Source organism: Lycorma delicatula, chromosome 2, assembly GCF_047948215.1.
Source record: "Lycorma delicatula isolate Av1 chromosome 2, ASM4794821v1, whole genome shotgun sequence".
Classification (NCBI taxonomy): domain Eukaryota; kingdom Metazoa; phylum Arthropoda; class Insecta; order Hemiptera; family Fulgoridae; genus Lycorma; species Lycorma delicatula.
This window is the reverse complement of record NC_134456.1, coordinates 111521125-111541184: the sequence shown is the minus strand read 5'-3', so window position 1 is coordinate 111541184 and position 20060 is coordinate 111521125. Positions and strand designations below refer to the sequence as shown.

Genomic DNA, 20060 nt, shown 5'->3' with positions numbered 1-20060 from the left:
GATTCCAGACGTATCTGAAATCACTCCAAACCTGGTCAAGAAAGCAGACAAAAGAATGTCCTTCCTTCGTTTGTGTCCCAAGACTCTATGAACAACTCCCCAGGAATCCATTGTGGTATATCAGTAGTCATAATTTCCTACAGTGATTTCCCTTGTAACCATTAATCTTTTAGGGTGAGTTTTAGGAGGAATCTAAAGCAGACTGGGCCAAGTTTCAAGTTGTTGATGAATATATTTTTTCATCTCATTTTTGAACCATGAGAGTCACCACTTCATGAAGAACTTTGTGCCACACATTACAACGTTTGGGTTAAAAGTGGCCTCCCTAGTCCCACTACCTTGAATCCAATCAACATGTTGATTCTCTTTGTTATCATTCATAGACTTACCCATCATTTATTGAAACATAATTACGCAGTAAGTCCTTAACTGTAGAATATCAAATTGTAATTTTTTTATTAATTAGAACTTCATTGATGCTAGCACCAGAAAATGATTTTGATGTTCTTAACCCTCAAGTAAACTTCTTCAAGTCGAAGAAATAGTACAGCAAGATTTTATGGTTTGACTCTTGTCTATCTAGAAAGGATTTCTGATGGTACCATGCAGCTTCATAACTATTATCATCAGCTCTGAAGCTCATGAAATCATATCTGGCTGAAAATTGAATAATGCAACAACTGATATACAGTGATTACTTACCAAGTTCAAAGCACATTTAAATATTTGAGAACTATACCTCTATTGAGAAATAAAATTAAGATCATATATATGTTTTTATTGTATTTAAACAAATGAGTTTGTTTATAATAAAATATACTTTAGATTTTTCAAAACAAAACAAAATTTAAAAAAAACATTCAGTTACAAAGGGATTGATAATTTAAAAGTTAACATGGCCAAATTTTTAAATTTCCAACAAAATCTTATATATTATATCTACATATATAAAAATGTTAAGTTCGTTTGTGAACGGCTTCAAAAACTCAAAATGTTTTGCACCGATTGAGCTCAAATTTTAGCACGATATATAACCCGCATCAAAGATTTTTTTCATCTATTTTTAATAAATCTATCTATCTATTTTTAATTTGGAGATGTAAACAAAGGAAAACCAATCAGATCAATGCAAGATGGCCGCTGTCAAACACAACGACCAAATTTCTTTGAATTATATTTAACAGCTAAAACATCTGTATTTTATTAAAAAAAAAAAACAACATAAAAAAAATTCTTGCACGATATAAAAAAAAAATTTTTGCACCCGCATCAAAGATTGTTTTCATCTATTTTTAATAAATATATCTATCTATTTTTAATTTGTACAGTTTTTTAATAAATAAGAGGCTAATAAATCAGCTGGAAATGTAAACAAAGAAAAACCAATCAGATCAATGCAAGATGGCCGCTGTCAAACACAACGACCAATCACAAAGAGCCCGTATGGCCGTTGCCAATGTAAACAAAATCACAACTGATTAAGTAACAAATTTCTTTGAATTATATTTAACAGCTAAAACATCTGTATTTTATTAAAAAAAAAAAAAAAAAACACCAAAACAAAAAAAAAGCCACCAATAAGGATGATTTACAGTAAATAAATTAAAACACCCAACTTTCTTATAGCCCAGATAGACTTAAGACTATGCAAACAAAAAAAGACGTAATAATAAAATACACAGAAAATAATATCCCTACATAATGACCAAAAAAATCCTTTGTTAGGTTATTTTTTTACATATATATGACCAAACAATCGTTTTTTGGTCATTTAGCGTTCTTTACTATGTAAAAGCAAAGAACAAATTTACAAATAGTTACACTGAAACCACACAACTAAGTATTCGTTTTTTTTTTGTTTTTTCTAACCTCTGAAACCACCGTTATGCATTGCTTCAGATGATGATATTAATGATTTATAGCGTATGAAAATGCCATGCCTGACCGGGATTCCAACTCGGAACCACCGGATTAAAGTCCGAGACTTTACCACTCGCGCCACGTAGGCCGGCAAACATATTCGTTAGGAGCCGAATAAAAACACGACTTACCAATATGGCTTTATGTGTCAAACCAATTTAATACGGACTATAATTACTTTTAATACGCGAAACCCTTTGCAATGATTGAACATTAACTTAAACCTCTTCAAAGATTATTCCTTTTGAACTAACCCACATTTTGATATCATTGCTTTTCTATAACACGGCTGGAATTCTTTTCGTTTAATGAAAAGAAGCGTTGTTGAAGACAATAACCAAATTCTCTTCCAAAGGACATAATACACCGCTAAACTATTTCTAAATAATTCAAATTCGTGTAATTTTTTACAAATCGCGTTTTTATCAAAATCTCACTTTTTTCTCAATTGACCTGCGGGGTTTTGTTTTCTTTGGAGACCGTAATTCATTAGTAGATTAATACTTGAGAATCACGTTGTACACTGAAGCAGCACAACTTCTACTTACGTTAGCAGTTTATTAACATCTGAAATCAACGCCGTTTGATTATTCTGTAATTTGTTAGCATTACTCTGCTTATGTAAGCATTTAAAATGTGTTTTTTTCGCACGACTTAAGGGCTTTTTTTCGCAGCCCACAAATCTTTATATATAAAAATGTTAAGTTCGTTTGTGTACGCTTCAAAAACTCAAAATGTTCTGCACCGATTGAGTTCAAATTTCAGCACGATATATAACCCGCATCAAAGATTGTTTTTATTTATTTTTCGCATCAGTCACATACCCGCGACCGCGAGAAAACAGCTTTTTAACGGTCAGCTGTGTACCAGTGACCGCGCCATCTGCCGGAAGCGAGGGGAACACTCGCCATACTAGCTAACGACAACCGCAGTCACAAGTGAAACAATATCTGTTCCCAATTACATTGTTTATTAACAAAAAAAAAAAAACGAATCCACTTGCATCTGATTCAGATTATTATACAATCTGAATTAAATATTCACTTTAATCGAGGTACTTTTGTGTGATCGTGTCGTGATTGATCTGCGCCTTTCACCAAAGTGATGAATAACGTAGTGGAATCAACGATTTTAACGGGGCCTTTCAAAGGTAAAGATGTCCTCATTCCTCGAATACCCAAAATCCCGACCGATACACCATTTTAATTTAAAAGATTGCAATTCCCAATTCGATTGGCATTTGCAATCACAATCAATAAACCTCAAGGTCAATCTTTAGAATTGTGTGGTTTAGATATAGATGCGGATTGCTTCTTACATGGGCAACATATGTTGCGTGTTCCCGAGTCGGCAAACCAGATAGCCTTTATATCTACGCAGACAGTGGAAAAACAAAAAATATTGTATATCCGCAAGTATTGCAAAATTAAACTTCTATGAAACGTATGCTTTGTTTTGTTTCTCATTTCTCATTCATGCAACCACAATGTGCCACAGCGAAGCGTGGCGGGTAGAGCTATATATATAACTTAAATCACCAAATTACAACAAACAGATAAGTTAAACTTACCAAATTAATACCAAGAATGAGCGAACACACGAATTTATTTCTAATTTCTAAATTTTTAAAAAACAAGTGAATTTAATTAACAAGTGTAATTGTAAAATTAAATACCAATTGAAGATGTGGGATACCACAGAAATTGATTATTGGGATTAATTTGACAGGTTTAACTTATCTGTTTACTGTGTTTTGGTTGTTTAAGTTTCACTTAATATTAAATTTAGTTTTAGCACAGTGATCAATATGTTAATAAATTATTTGAATTTTCAGAAAGATATATTTATACACATGTGATTTAAACATGTATGCCAATTTTATTAAAATGTCTCATTCTGTTCTTGATATATGAATTTTTTATTCAAAATCACAAACTACCCAGTAAATGAAAAACTAAGTGTTTCTGTTCATTTGTTTATAGAAATCTCTCTTTTTACCTTGTCATGGGTTGTCTACTCCCAAATGATTCTATTTACAATAATAGTGTACTTCTTTTGATAAGTTGATAAGTTTTGGTTGGGGGTGAAACAAATTGATCTTTGTAACAAAGATATTGGTTAGCTCTGAAGCATCTTAATCTATTTCTAAACTTAGCATTATTGTTAAATATTCATTATTCTTATATACATTCCCACATTAAATGTCACCTCTTGGAAATTTACTTCAAAAAGTCAGAATCAATTTTCATGACACAAAAATGATCAGTGAAATCTTTGATGCCCACAAATATGATTCATATAGTGACATTTTTAGTAAATATTTTGGCATTTCTAAACATCAACCTTAGTATGCTTCAGCTTTATTTTTAATAAATTATCTAGCATCCTAAGATATATGCCAACCAATCTATTTAAAATTTCCTTTTAACTGATACAATATTGCTCTGGTTGTTAAAAATACTAAATTAAATCCATAAACATACATTTCTCTTCATAACCATCTGTGAGATATACATATATATACACATATAAGCAACTATGATATATATTAATATTTAATAGTTACACCTTAAAAATTTGTATTTTATTGTGAATACAAGTTTTTTTTTCTCATCTGCTTAAACTGCAAGAATATTATTTCATAAAGTTATTACATGTATCTATTAATTTAAACTATAACTTCATGTATTTTTTATTTATAATTTTGTTATGCTCCTGTAATCAAGGTTTCACCTTTTATACTTTCAGAAAATTATTGAATTATTCCTTTTCATTGTTGAATATCAAACCTACCATTTCTGATGGAAGCAATAGATCATCTCGTTAAAATAATGTACAGTCATGCTGATCACTAACTATTTATCTCAACAGTCTATCATATTTGATTAAGATATTTATTTTATTCAATTTGCATTTACTCAAAATGGTCTGCATTCTGAAAATTTTTCTTAAGAAAGGGTAAAAATCTTTTCTTTGATTTTAATAAAAGTCCTTCTTTTATTAAAAGAAGGACTTTTTACTTTATTGAAATCATTAATTATTAATGTTTTTTGACTGATTAAATTGTTTGATTTTTAAGGTAAACTTATATATATTTCTTCAACAATTAGCATTTCTAATTAACGTTTATTATTATATTTGTTTATATCCTAATATGTCCAAAAAGTTATACAAACATGTTTTTAGGTCCACATAACTGAATCACTTGAATGAATTAGCAGATTCGTCATTCCAGGATAATCCTGACTGATAAGTGAAGTCCGTAGTTAAGTTTATTAAACCTTGCCTATCGCTCAAGTCCAATTTTATGATTTTCTTTTCATAATAACAAATTATTAGCTTACTTATATAAAATTCTTTTGCTGATGACGAGTATGTGCCTCGGTAGCGCAGTAGGCAGCGCGTAAGTCTCATAATCTTAAGGTCGTGAGTTCGATCCTCACCCGGGGCAATATTTTTTTAACCTCAAAATTTCAGGTAGTTGTAGTAAAACTTTTTTTTTAATCTTGTTACGCATTTTTATGACAGTTAACTGCAGTGAGAATAATTTGGTTATATTTCAGTCGGTTTCATTATATATTTTGGAAATTATGTTTTTTGTGTGTAATGACTTTTGTTTGTTGTTCTGAAGGACACTGTCTAATTTTTAGATTTTTGAGCTATTTTCTCTCAGTCTTTATTTATATGTTAGTTAATATGACATATTTTTTATTTTTTATTTTAGTTTTTATTGTTTTTTTTTTTGTGGAACATTTCAAGGAGTGTGCTACAATATATGTTTGTGCATGATACTTTTCAGTGTTCAGACTGTTTCAGAGTTCATCTGTGCAGTCTTCAGGACTGGTTGTTTTCTAATAGCTTATCAAATTGTACTTTACTTCTGAAAGTAGATGTTTATATGATATTATATGGTTTTTAAATGCTATTAATGAAAACTGTCATTACCACTAGTTTACTGTTTATTTTCAGAATAGATTTTGAGAGTTAGTTAATGGTGAAATAAATAAATATGCATGATACTTCTTCATCAATAGCATGATAAATTATGTTTATTGTTTGTTATTCATTGCATCTGTATTATTTACTCTACATAATCAAGAGTTAATTACATAGTTCATATGTTGCAACAGATGTTTATGTTGTGTTGCCTTGGTACAACATATATCAACATATCTGTATCAGATTATTATCTTTTTAAATATGTTTGTCAAGAAGAATTAACATTTATTCTGTACATTTTTCTGTTGCAGAAAGAGTAGTTTTAGAATGCTAAATATAGGAGTGCCCATAGGAAAAAGTTGTTCTTATAACTGAAGTTAATAGTTTTAAGTAATTTTCACAGAGAACTACCAAAGACAAAAAGATTGACGATTTATTCACAGGATCAAAATAACACATATACAGCATTTTGTCTTTACCAGTAGTCAGCTGCTAGGCATATTTATATTAATTATATGTACTTAACTACTTTTTGCAATTAACTACCTATTGAAATAACTTGACTACTTATTGCAATGAGTAACAAAATACATACCACCACCAATTGTAAAAATCAAATTTTAATTAGATTCTTGATGAATTTAAAAAATTCTGCTAGATATATTTAGTGGAAAATTTGTGAGATTATAAAGACTTAAGAATTGTATTATTGAGCAGTACCCCAATTTTAACATTTAAAACCCAATTTTCCTCCTTTTTGCTGCATTTCCCATTACTTTTGTTTTACTGTCATTTACTCTGAAATTGAATTTATTTCCAGCAATGAATTCTGCATTACTCATTTTTTCTAAATAATTTTCAATTTTATCTAAAATATCAATATCATCAGCGAATCTTAGCTTTTTATTTATATTTTTTAACCCTGAACCAATAATTATCAAGTTACTTTTATCAATGTGTTTCAGGACCATACACTGTGTTTGTTCCTACAGATAGAGCATTCAGGACTCTGCAAGTACAACTTGGTGGTCCTGATAAAGCTGAAGAAAAATTTCAAGAAAATCCTCGTTTATTAAGTGGGGTAAGGGTATTGAATTTATTTAATATTTTCTTTCTCTGTATTGTAATTATTTTTTATTTTATTTCAATTTGTGGATATTATAGAGTACTGCCATTTTAATAAGGTATTCAAAAATTGTAAATAATGTAAAATATTCTACTGAATGTACTGAAGCACTCTAATATTAATCTAGTGGAAAGCTAGTTCACTCAACTGCCATGGAAACTGCTTTCCTTATACTCACTTTATCATTGGTCAAAGTCGGTCGATTTTTTTAATGTGTTCATAAAAAAATATTTCAACTTTATTTCTTTTAATTAGTTGTTAGTTACAAAATGCCTAGAGTTTGTTTAAATCATTCTAACAATTTCTGTTATGTATGTTATGTATCAGCTTGCCTCAAGGAGGTATATAGAAAGCTGGAACAAGAAGAAGAGAACATGTAAATAAATTGTTCATAACTAGACCACCTGAGATTTCCAGATGGTATAGTTCTCTTCTCATAAGAAGCAAAAGAACTACAAAGACAAACAGGAACTGCAGGTGGCTGGCAAACTCTGTGGTCTAAGAATGAACCTTAAAAAGACCCAGATCATATTCAACAAGTTTTCGGAGGAAAGAAAGAGTTTTATCTCTGGAGAAGAATTCGAGCATACATCAGAAGAATGTTTGCTTGAAGTTGCCAGACAGGATAGGAAGACCTATAAATGGATCAGAGAACAGACAAAAGTACATGGTATCATCCTGAAAGATAAAAGAATTAAAATGAATTAAACGAATTAAAATGGCAGTGGGCAGGTCATGTAGCAAGAATGAATGAATACCACTAGATGTAATGAATTGATGATATCAAGTACACTGGATCGAATTGGCAGAACATTTCACAAGACCATATTAATTGGAAACGTCCTGAAGAGGCCTTCATCCTGTAGTGGATCAACATAAAAAACCATATGAAGTCTCATTTTTATGATAAATTTTTAATATTTTCTTAAAAGAAACAATCACACTATCGACTAGGACTAGAAAATATTGAATACGAAAATATTCTTTATCAGATAAACAGAGAAAATTGGTTCCTCCATAACAAAATTGTTTTGTTTTTCAGCCAGTTCTTTGATTTTTAATTCAGGTATCACTTTCAATTGTTCAGCTATTTCCTTTGCAGTTATTAAAGAAAATTTGAATCCAATTCACAATACTTTTCAAATAATTTTAAAAGGCCTTTTAAATGTGAATTTGCAGTACAGATATCTACATTTGAATTTTGAAATATCTTGCTCACAATCACTTCATTCAGTATGTCATACCAAATGACCAAACTTAATAAAAATTCAAATGAAGTAAGTTTATTTTTGATTGACTGGATTTCGTTTTCTCACTGATATGTTCATAAAGAAATTTCAAAGCAAGAGAAAACTGTGGTTACTTGGTGTCTCACAGATTTACACTTTCAAGATTACATTCCACCTCATTTCATGCAGTGTTTTTGGAGTAAGATAATTGACATGCTCTTTTAATATATCCCAGCATATCACAGAACTTGCAAAAATACTGTATATATTTTGTAAAGTCCCAAGTTCGAAACAATGAATTTGCAGGACAAGATGATTTTTAAATGTCTCCAAGAACTAAATTCAAGTTAAGACTTCTGCTTTGGATCCTTTTGCTTGAAGTGCTTGCACACCTTTATATGAACCTCTCATATTAGCTCCGGTATTATACCCTATCATCAACAGTTCCCTAAATCTATTTTGGCTGATAACCTTTTTCCTGTCAAATTTTTTATTATTTTTATTTTTTATTTTTTTTTAATGAGATGTGTGGGCATCAACTGCTGGGATCATTTAGCCCAAATGGAAATTTGTAGCGTATGAAAAATGTCATACCAGGATTCAAACCAGGACCCCCACGTGAATTTTTTATTGTTTCAAAATAAATAAATCATTCACATCACTTTCAGAGTCATCTACAACAACATATCTTAAAATAACAGATAATTTGTCTTGAAGGCTTATATCTGGAGTACAATCTAATAAAACTGTGAAATACTTAGCTTTCTTAATAGATTTATTACCTTCTTTCTAACTTTATTAGCCAGAGCAGAAATCAGTTATCTTGTATTCTAAAATGAGATAAATAATGCGACGCTTATTCTATATAACAATCCAAATGTTTTATTATTGGGTCAGATCTTAATAGAAGTAATTCTATTTAAGACCTAAGAAATTACCAATATGATTTTATTTGCAAGAAATATAAAGATTAATTTCACTAATAGTTGAACAACACATTTTATTTTTGTAAACAATTTTTTTATTTTATATGCTGCAAACTTTTCATGTTTAGTGTGTCTACACACATTTACAGAGTTGCTGGTGGAATATAACAAAAATTTGGAATTATGCTTTTCATTAGCACTATGTGTTGAATTTCATATTCATTTCATGCTTTTAAGCTTAAAGTTTAAATTACCACTTATAAAACATAATGAAAGTTTGACTGAAAGTTGAATGAATTTCCTGTTTTCATTAATTTCAAAATGCCTTTCAACTACTTTTTAAGTTTGTAATTGGTTACTTACTTTTTTAATTTCTATCTTAAAATTATTTATTACTGTTAAAAATCATTTCAATAGGTAGAAACAGGCAAGATTTTTAAAGATCTAAAATTAAAACAAAACAAAATTATCATTAAACCTACCTGAAATTTTATAAGAGAAAAGATAGAACTCTACATTTTAACAAGAGTTGATTTCTATAATGTATTATAAACATGTCTACAGTACCACAGTGAGTCAACAGAGTTCAGATTCCAAAACTGAGAAATAATTTTAGCCACATTTTTATACTAATGCTCATAAAAACCGTTTTCCTACATTCATGTTTAAAAAATTATTCAAAACAACCTTCATTGAACCTTTTTATTTTATTGAATATTTTTACTACAACTATGAAACATTGAATTATTGATTAATCAATATAAAGGTATATATATATATATATATATATATATATATATATATATATATATATATAATAATAATAGAGTGTTAATTGCATGAATACTGTGTTTCATATTTAATTAAGATTTAGTGGTATTTTTTTATTTTTTATTTTAACCACTCTTCATAAAATTTGAACATGATAAGTTATCTTACAAAATAATTTTGTATATTATAAATTATGCAATGAAATAATTACTCATATTAAAAGTTTCTCATTAAATATTTTGTAAAATATTATTTGACAAATTGATTTTTTAATGCTGTTATTCTATTTTCTTTAATTTAAAATAATATTTTGAAATATCTTTAGTTGCTGTTACATCATGTAGTACCAGGTGGTTTTACCACTGAATCATTGCAAGATGAGATGACTGGTGTTAGTCTTGCTGGGACTCAGTTGAGGGTCAACTCTTACACTACTCAAGATATTGAATGGAATGATGTTAAAGTAAGTTTACTTACTTTCTAATTCTAGATTCAACTAAAAAATGTTTACTTCTATTTTCAGAATCTAATAATAGAATAATGAATGAGGTTGTTAAAGTGATACATGCTGTGAAAATTTACTGAGTGAAATGAGTTTCATGGCACATACCTTCATTTTTTCTCATGTGTATATTTGACAAATTTAATGATTTATTTGGTTCTGATTTATTGAGTGGTACTGCTATTTAAAAAAAAAAGTTTTTAACCGTTTAACTTGAATAAATATAAAATTAGTATTCCCCCTCTGTGGCTTCACCTGCAATAATTTTTTAGTATCAAAATTATTTATTATTAATAAAAATTATTTAATTAAGAATATTGTTTTTAGATTTTCATTAAATCCTAATAAAACAGTAACTAATATTTTTTTTATTAAAAATATATAAGGAATATATGATAAACAATAAATTGTTGCCCAATGTTTAAATATATATGGCTTTGAAAAGGGCCGATTAGAATGTGGTAATGAAAAGTGCTGTTTGAGATATATTTTTATTTCAGGACCTTATAAACTAACTGTATTGCAATTTTTTTTTTGTGGTGCTAGAATGAATAAGCTGCTGAGTGCACTTATTCTATAGTAAGCCATATTAAATTTTCCAAAAGAGAAACAGTTCTCTCTTAAGTCAACTTTTAAACCAACTTCAATGATTGCCTTTGAGACTAATTAATTGCCATAGTAAAACATACCTTATGAGGAAATTACAACCATTTAAATTTGAAAGGATAATTTGATGGTATAAGCAGTATGTATGGTATTAAGACCAACTCCCCTCAAGAAAAACCTGTAATTACAATAGTAATATTGTTTTGAATTACCTGTAATATTGTTTTGAAGAGAAGTTACTTGTAGCTACCACTGCACAGTTTAGGTGGCTGAAGATTTCATAACAGCATTACAGGAGTTCTAACTTTAAGAAAAAAATTTGTGTGCTGGAAACCAGGTTAAGAAACTTTAGAGGATAATTCACTGCATCATCATCTTGCAACGTAGAATCAATGAACTTATACTCTTTCTCATCTCCTTTAAATGACCTCAGTAAGATATAATTTATCTCAGCAGCGGCTCTGTTATTCTTTGGCATGAGAATAGCTCATTTGCACAACCAATCCATGGGTTTATTGATTAAGTTGTGTCTCAGTTTAATTTTAATAGACATTTTTCACATCAATTTTTTTTCAGAATTAAATTCTCTACAAAATTAATAAGAAATTTTTATTTTTTTATTTGTAAATTAACAAAGGTATTTTCTGACAAAATGTTTTCATATTTTACCCTATTTTTCTTAAAAGCTAAGTGAGGTAGAGGTCTGGGACCAATTTTATTCAATTTCTTAGACCAAAAACCACAAGGAAGCACATCTGATTTTATTTTATGTTAGATGTCTATAAAAATGTAAGTAAAGGATGAGTCATTCAATATATTTGCTGAGTAATGAAAAAATATTAACTTCATGTCAGGAATAAAAGCTGAAATTTTAACATAACACTTGGTTATTATTATTATTTATCATATGGTTACAATGTGCATGGTTAAAAATACCATTCAATATTATGAATTTATATTATAAATTATAAATAATTATAATATTATATATTATAAATATAATTTATATTATATTTAATTAACTGAAAATTTCAATACCAAGCTGTTGCACCACTAAATAAAAGTTCAGATAATAAAAATCTGAACCAGATTGTATTCAGCAGAAACTGAAAGTACCTTATTATAACAAATAATTGAAATTCAGTCCTCCAACTAAGTAATCATGTTTGATTTCAGATGGATCCCCAAGGGATTTCCTGACATGTTGTTAGTGTACAATATGTTCTACTGTTTGTTAGAATCCAAATTCACATTCAGGAGATTGTGTTGAATGCTATTTAAACATGAAGAAATTACATCTAATATGGCCATCCATACATGGTTGTACTTTTAGATCATATAAAAGCTTTTCAGATACATTTGAAATAAAGTAAAACAAATTACAATTACTTTAACTTTTTTTTTGTTTCAGGTGTTGACTATCAATGGAGCCAAGGTTGTACCTGATAAGAGAAATATAATTATTCCACAGGGTATTGCTCATTCTGTTGATCGGGTGATGTTTCCACTTCCTGTTGGTGATTTATACCAAACCTTAAGGTCTGATCGTGATTCCAGGTTTAATCACTTCCTTAAAGCCATAACTGATTCTGGTCTAACATCAATGCTTACAGGTATGTGTTTCATGTGTGTGTGTGTGTGTGTATGTATGTGTGTGTGTGTGTGTGTGTGTGTGTGTGTGTGTGTGTGTGTGTGTGTGTGTGTGTGTGTGTGTGTGTGTGTGTGTGTGTGTGTGTGTGTGTGTGTGTGTGTACAAATATACAAAAATATTTCTAAAAATATTATTTTTTTATTTTAATTTTATTTTTTTATTATAATGATTTGTGATGGTGTTACACAATAACAAGAGAACCAGTTTGAATAAAATTCCTTTGTATATTGGGTCAATTAATAATGTTTTCCTTAAACTGTTCATTCTGATTTAAATAATAGAATTACTGTTATATGCTTTCAACAAGTAAATTAGTTAGTCACAACCAAATGGTCTCCTAGAGGATCAAGGTTGTAACAAAATTAAAAATTTTAGTGTATAGAAAAAACAAATGGATCATCATGAATAAATATAATAATACAAATACAAAAAATTACTAAATTTCTAGTTACATGGAAATGTGCTTCCAAAAAATCTATTTGCAGCCTTTTAATCCGCACTATTATAGGTGGCTGTTTTATTTATGGCTTTAATCTTGGAAGTGGGGAAAATCTTTTAATAAGCAGTCATTTAGCAAATTTTATCTTAATAACTTTACATTTAATAAATTGCTTTTATTTAATTGAATGTATTTGTAAATGCCATCTTGTTCAAGTGAACTGAGTTTGAGGCTTTTACATAGGCACATATGTACACAACAGATGGTAACAAAATATGCATGAAAATTTATATCAACAGTTTATCAGTCAAATTGACCCATTAGGTCACTATATAAAGTAATAATTTAGCTCTAAAATTAGGAAGAGATCCAAATGATTCAGGGGACTCATCAATTTAAGTAGATTTAAGGGTTTTTACTGGGATATAAACAGGATGGCTAATTTTTTTTACAAAACCAGGTTATGTTGTGAATATAGGTTTAACTCTATTTCTAAATAGGTAGTTTTGTTTAGTATAAGTATTATAAAAAGAACTTTTTCTGCCAAGTACTGATTGTACTAATAAATAAAAAGTACAGTTAATTTAATTAATTTTGTATTAGCTGGTTCTGGGTTCTGGTTAGTGGAAGAAGTATCAGTATGGAGACTTATTGTATAATATCATTATGTTTAAAATATAAGGTCATTGTTTTGTTTGTTTCTATTTTTCTTCATTTGAAGGTGAATGTTGTTCATTCTAGAACAAAACATGAATATTTTTAAAATAGTAAGTAAGTTATTCTAAAGATTATTTAACAATTACTGTTACATTATCTTGGATTTTAGGTTCAAAAACATACACTGTATTTGCACCAGTAGATGCAGCATTTACCTCAGAACAATTAGATAGAATTCAAAGCAAAGAAGCAGCCAAACGATTTGTTCTTAGACATTTAACTCCAGGTACATTATATAGTGCAGGTATGAGATACTACCAGCTGAGAAACTCTATGGAAAATTCAACACATCTTACTTTATACAAAGAATCAGGTAAATATAAATATATATTTTATAATTTATTTAATGTTACATATCATGGCTAATTTATTACAGTTATTTATTGGGGTGTTGTGATGAAGGCAGTAGTTGTAGTTGCACAAAAGATTTGATCTATTTTACTTTATATTTCCTAAAATAAGGTATTAAAGTTGATTTTTGTATTTTGAGAAACAAATTTACAGCAACCTTGAAAGTCAAAAGATTACTGAACATTCTTATTGAATTTCAAACCTTGGTGAATGTGGACTCTTCCACTATGATAACTTGGTGTTTGATTTCAAACTACAACATAATAAAGATGGGCTGTCATTAGCTTCACATGAAGCTCAAAGGATATATTTGGTGACTAGATTTTAAAAAATTTTTCAACAGTTGAAAAACTAATTTTGCATCAGTATAATTCATGTTCAAGGTTTCTACCAGTATCTCCTACTGAATCCACAACAGACCAAAACATTTTGATCTGCTTTTTGCAAGGCTGATGGACTGTTGGATTATGACCATGGGAAATTTTTTGAATTTTTCGAATAGTTTTTGCTGTTTCCCTGCCACATGATTTACCTGAAACCCATCATATTTAATTGACATTTAATAAGCCCTGAAATGTGTGTGCCATCCAAAAATAATTATTTGGCCTAAAGAATTTTTCTGAGTACTTGCTAAAGAATTGATAGGGTTTGAGAAACAGATTTACTCAATGTCAAACATGTTCTTTTTTATGGCTTAAAAATACAAGTTTTATTTATTTGTAAAATGCATGTACCAGTACTTCTATACTCTGGAAACTCATCTGCCTGAATTTTCATTGAATTTGGGTATGGTTCCGTTGTAATAAAGTCTGAAACATGTTTTAGAAAATTATTGAATCAATATCAAAATGTTTATTAAAATTTCCAAAAAAAAGAGAGGATATACAATTTTTAATTGTGTAGCCATAATCATATAAACATCTAGATGAATAACCATTAAAAACATGGGAGAGGAAAGTAGTAAACTTGTAAAACATATACATTTCTGAAAATATGTGTTTAACAGTAGGTTATTATCTATCTACCATTAATAATTTTTGTGTATACAAAAACCCACTTACTAATTAAACATTTGTCCTTTTATTTAATTTCTTTACAATAAAAAACTGAAATAGAAATTTGGCATGCAGTGTGATGGAGTGGTAGGAAAAACTAAAATATGACTGTTTTTCTATGGTTATATTGTAACGTTTGAATTGCATGACTGTAACTTGTATCATAATGAAGGTCATTATGAAACAGATTTTCATTGTGTTCAGCCAGTCAGAAGCCTATTCTTTTAACCGCTGACCAATGAGAAGCAGGTATTGTTTAATGTATCAGCTGTTTTGTTTTTTATTTCCTTTGATTTTAATCCACTTAATAGTTAACAAGCAAAGGTTAATTTGAAAGTAAACCAATAGGTAAGTAAGTTTCTACATTACACTGTTTATCCTTTTGTTATGTAAGATTCTGAGGAAGAAATTTCTTTAACACTGATCAATATTAAAGAAAGAACAAAACTTATGACTAATGACCTATTGCCACAGAAATGTATTGTTTAATGTCTTTTTTTTTTAAATTAAAAACTATTCTGTAAACAATATATTCTATCATTAATTTAAATCAATAATTCTAATATTTTCTCAACCATAGAAAAAATATGGTATGCAACTCTTTATAATGACCATTAACTTACTTCACACTCGTGCAAAAATGATTATCATTGTAGGCAGTTGCATAAAGTACAATTACAGCAGTACAATAACAATGTGAAAGACATCTACAATATTATTTTTATAAACTATTGTAAGGTTACTGTTCTCCAAGCAGAATACCACTTAATTAGAGCAGTATTTTATTAGTAAATCATTTGCTATTCCAAATACCATCATGTAATATATTTACATAATGAAATTCAATTAAGCAAAAATCTACAAATGATCCTCCTGTTTTAACAGATAACAATGGTGTGCCAAAAATTATAGAGCTTAAATTTTGATAATGTGTGTTTGTTAACCTACAATCGTTTTGTTAACCTACGTGTGTTTTTCATTACAATCAGTTTATATACTTACATAGAATCCATATACTGCATACATTAAAGTAATCGAATGAAATGGCAAGTAACAGAGTAATATATTAGGGATCAAAGGATTAGTCCTTATTGTAGATACACACTCTTGAAAATACTTCTTCAATTAGTTTTTACTGTTGTATGCTTTTGGTAATAACAAAAAATAGAGACCAATTAAAAAGAAGGCAACAAGGAAAGAGAAAATAATTAACTTCTCCCAATCGTGACATCAAAAGAATTGAATGCATTATCTGCTCTAATATTTTCCTTCTAAGCTGAAGAAAGGTTTTTAGTGTGAATTCATACACTACTGTAAGATTAGAAAAAACCACATCCTACTTTTTATTTTTTATTACAAAAGATTTTTTATCATTGCAAAAAGAAGAAAGAACATTGTACTTTTCCATTAGTACCATTCTATGTGTCAGTGTTAGTAAATACGCCCTCAGACTGCCAAGTTAATTTTAAGAAAGAAATTTTTTCTTTTTATGTAAAAACAAGAAAAGATCTTTTCTTCTATGTTTTCTTGTACATTTCTTATTTGTTATCTTTTCTTGTTAAATATACAACTAATATACCATTATGGGCATGGTTCTACAAAATAGAAATATTTTAATTGTCTTCACAGATAAAAAACAGTTTGAATAAAATGTAAGCACATTAATTCTATAATTAAACATTATGTTAATTTGGTTTTTAGTGTTATCTTGGGGTTTTAATTACCAAGGTTTCAGTATATATAAATAAACTGTTTAAGGACAGTCAATAAAATTTTAATTAGTTAACACCATCATATGGTTATCTACCCTAATGCAGGTCCCTTGTATGACATCTAACTCCATTTTCTTCTATTTCAAATTAAACAATAAGTTCTTGTTTGATTGCCTACAATTTTGTATCCTTCCTTTTTTCACAAGAGCCCTGAATCAAGAAAGCTGCAATAAATATCTGGAAACCAAACCACCCAGAATATCATACAAATTAATCAGTTAAGCAGCCACAATTGATCCTTCTAGCATTGTTTTAATAAACCCTTCTCCTCCATCAAAAACTCAAGACAACTGGTCTTCCTACTTTGAATAGTTTGAATTACCTTAGCTTCTATTTTCATTCTTTTTCCTCATAAATTCTTAATTTTCATGTTGGTCCATTAATTTTCTCTAGACTCCTCATGCCATTTTTCAGATATCTCTAGACTTTCTTTTTTCATCTTCTTTAATGTTCATGTGTACATTCATACTAAAGAATATTCCAAATATAACACTTCAAAAATCCCTTTTCAAATACAACGTATGATTACAATGTTTGTAGGAGGAGGGAGTTGAAGGAATCTTCAGGTTTATATTCTAGTCTGATATTCACTTTCTTACACTGCCTAAATTAGATTTAACATACTTCATGGTCAATGAAGATTAATGTATCTTCAAGCACTTCTGATATCAGTGGCAACCTTGGAGTATTATCAAGATGACCAACTTAGTTTTGAGTATGTTTAGTCAGAAATACCAATCATCTTTTTAGAAAGAAATCGTAAAGTTATAAAATCATTTTTGATTTTTCTCTTAATCTCTTAAAAACCCCTATCATCTGTTATTTTTCTTCTTCTTCCAATGCTGACCCCTTTATCTTGTGTAGAGCATTTTTGACAATATCTTCAAAATACATACTAAATATGGTTAAGTATTGGTAACATTAACTTACTATTCTCCCTAGATCAAATTACTCAATTTCTATATAATTTATACTAATTATTTAATTTATAAAAATAAAAAAAATGAATTTCATTATATATTTTATTTAAATACATTTTTGTAAATACATTTTATATAATATATTTAAAAAAATATAATTTTATTTAGATATTTTTTTGGATATGTGATTTTTAGTAAAAAATTGTTTCAAAATTTTAATAAATTTATTAACTTTCAGGTCACCTTAAAGTCAACTCCGCTCATGTACTCACAAGAAACATTCCAGCAACAAATGGAGTCATTCATGCCATCGATGCTTTGTTATGATAATGTCTGTCTTCTGTAAAGACATTTCTTTTCTCTTTTATATGCATAACCACTCGTTAATCATTGTAAATTTTATGTAAATATATTATTTTAAAGTTTATTAAATATAAGTATTTTTTTGTACAAATCAGATGGCATTGTTTTCTTTTATATTATTTTTTTCATTACTATATCAGATTTTATGCTTTTAGTAAATCTGTTAAAATATGATTGATTTGGAAACATAAAATAACATTAAGCTTGATTACTTTGAATCTGATTATCTCAATATTGGATCATTATCTTTGTTATTTTAACTATAAAGATTCTTCAATAAGCTTAAATGATAAAATGTTATTTTCTACACCTCCAGTGAAGAACAGCATTCCACAAGTCTTTATTTCTGTTTCAGAAAATGAAATTTTGGCATCATTAGTCAATAAATTCCACTCCTTTAAGCACAAACCTATAAGTACTGCTTGCTGTTTTGATAAATTCAACTCGCAAATCAATTTGTTAACTTTAACTGGTGAAATAAGATGTGGTTCACTATTTGATTTTTTTTTGTATGGAATCATCATCTCTAGAAGCTTATCCTACCACAGTATTTTCAGAACAATCCTCTTCATAATCTGAAATCTCCTTTTCAGGTTACCAGGAAGCTGATAGAGGCTATCAGAATTTGTAAATCAAATCCATAAACAATTTGTCTCATAGCCAATGGAACATTTAGGTGTGCACAATATTACTTTCAATTTTTTGAAAAGAAAAAACTACTTATATTTGTTATACAGAAGCAGCAATTGTCATAATAGTTGTCGATTTGTGCCAAACCTTAGCTGTGGCAAAAGGCAAATCTCCTTTTTCCTTTGTAACCATTATGTGAGAATAACATAACTTAACACACATTATATACAATGCACATTGTTTATCTTGATCTCCCAGTAAACAATCAAAATAAAACCCATAAGCAGTTTTCATCGATTTTGAAATTGGCCTATGCTGACTTTGTAGTAAATTCACCACAGACATTACAAAAGACATTTACAAATTTTTTACACAAATATGTTTTCCAGCTTATTATGTTAATGTAGATGTCCATACATTGCTTTATAAATGTACATAATATCTTGTACTTTCCTCCTTAATTTCAAGTACACAGCCCGGTTTACTAGATTCTGAAACAAATATATTTGTTCACACCATTAACAAGGAGGAAAGTGCAGAAACTTCGCATCCGCTCTCTGCCAAAATATATGCCGGTTCCACCAGAGCACCGGGTCAGACCTCCAGAGTTGGTACCACTGGAGTGGTAGCCGGACGGCTAGCCTTGCTTCAGAAGGTATTAATTCTTCATGTACGCTTCTGAGCAGTTAACTGTGAGGGTTCGCAAAAACATCCTCGTTTAGAAGTAGCCGATTCGCTAGAAAAGAAACAGAAAAAAAATAATGATGCAGTTAGAATTCGAAGCGTATTGAAAAATCAACGGCAAGAAATTTGTCAATAATAGTACACAGAGATCCAGATATTTTGCAATTACAAGATAAAATGGTAATTTCTCGAAAATGAGCCCATTCCATTTGATAGGTGGCCTATCAAAGAAATACGCAAGACATTTAATGGCCTCGAAACTGTGAATGACGAATGGCAGCCAGACACAAAAAATTCTGGCATTAAAGAAGATAGATGAGTTTCCTGAGCTTGATTTAAGTGTTATTTTCTGCCCTTCCTAGCATCTATTTAGGCTAAAAGTAGTTTTGAGAGTGTAGATACACCGGAACATGTCATTTACGAATGATAAAATGACAGTTCTTGGAAGAGCAGAAAATG

General features: G+C 29.1%; 1 protein-coding gene and 1 non-coding gene across 2 annotated transcripts in view; both read left to right on the top strand.

Moving 5' to 3' along the window:
- The window catches only part of LOC142319932 (uncharacterized), an 81868-nt gene extending 63493 nt beyond the window's left edge, over window positions 1–18375 (top strand). The window contains exons 8-12 of the mRNA XM_075357607.1: window positions 6825–6940; window positions 10237–10374; window positions 12431–12632; window positions 13936–14139; window positions 18163–18375. Of these exons, the coding sequence (XP_075213722.1) occupies window positions 6825–6940; window positions 10237–10374; window positions 12431–12632; window positions 13936–14139; window positions 18163–18251 (749 nt within the window). The 3' untranslated portion in view covers window positions 18252–18375. The remainder of the gene's footprint in view (window positions 1–6824; window positions 6941–10236; window positions 10375–12430; window positions 12633–13935; window positions 14140–18162) is intronic.
- TRNAM-CAU (transfer RNA methionine (anticodon CAU)) lies at window positions 5299–5371 on the top strand. The gene has a single exon. It is a non-coding gene; the product is annotated as a tRNA-Met (tRNA).
- Window positions 18376–20060: the final 1685 nt, after the last annotated feature.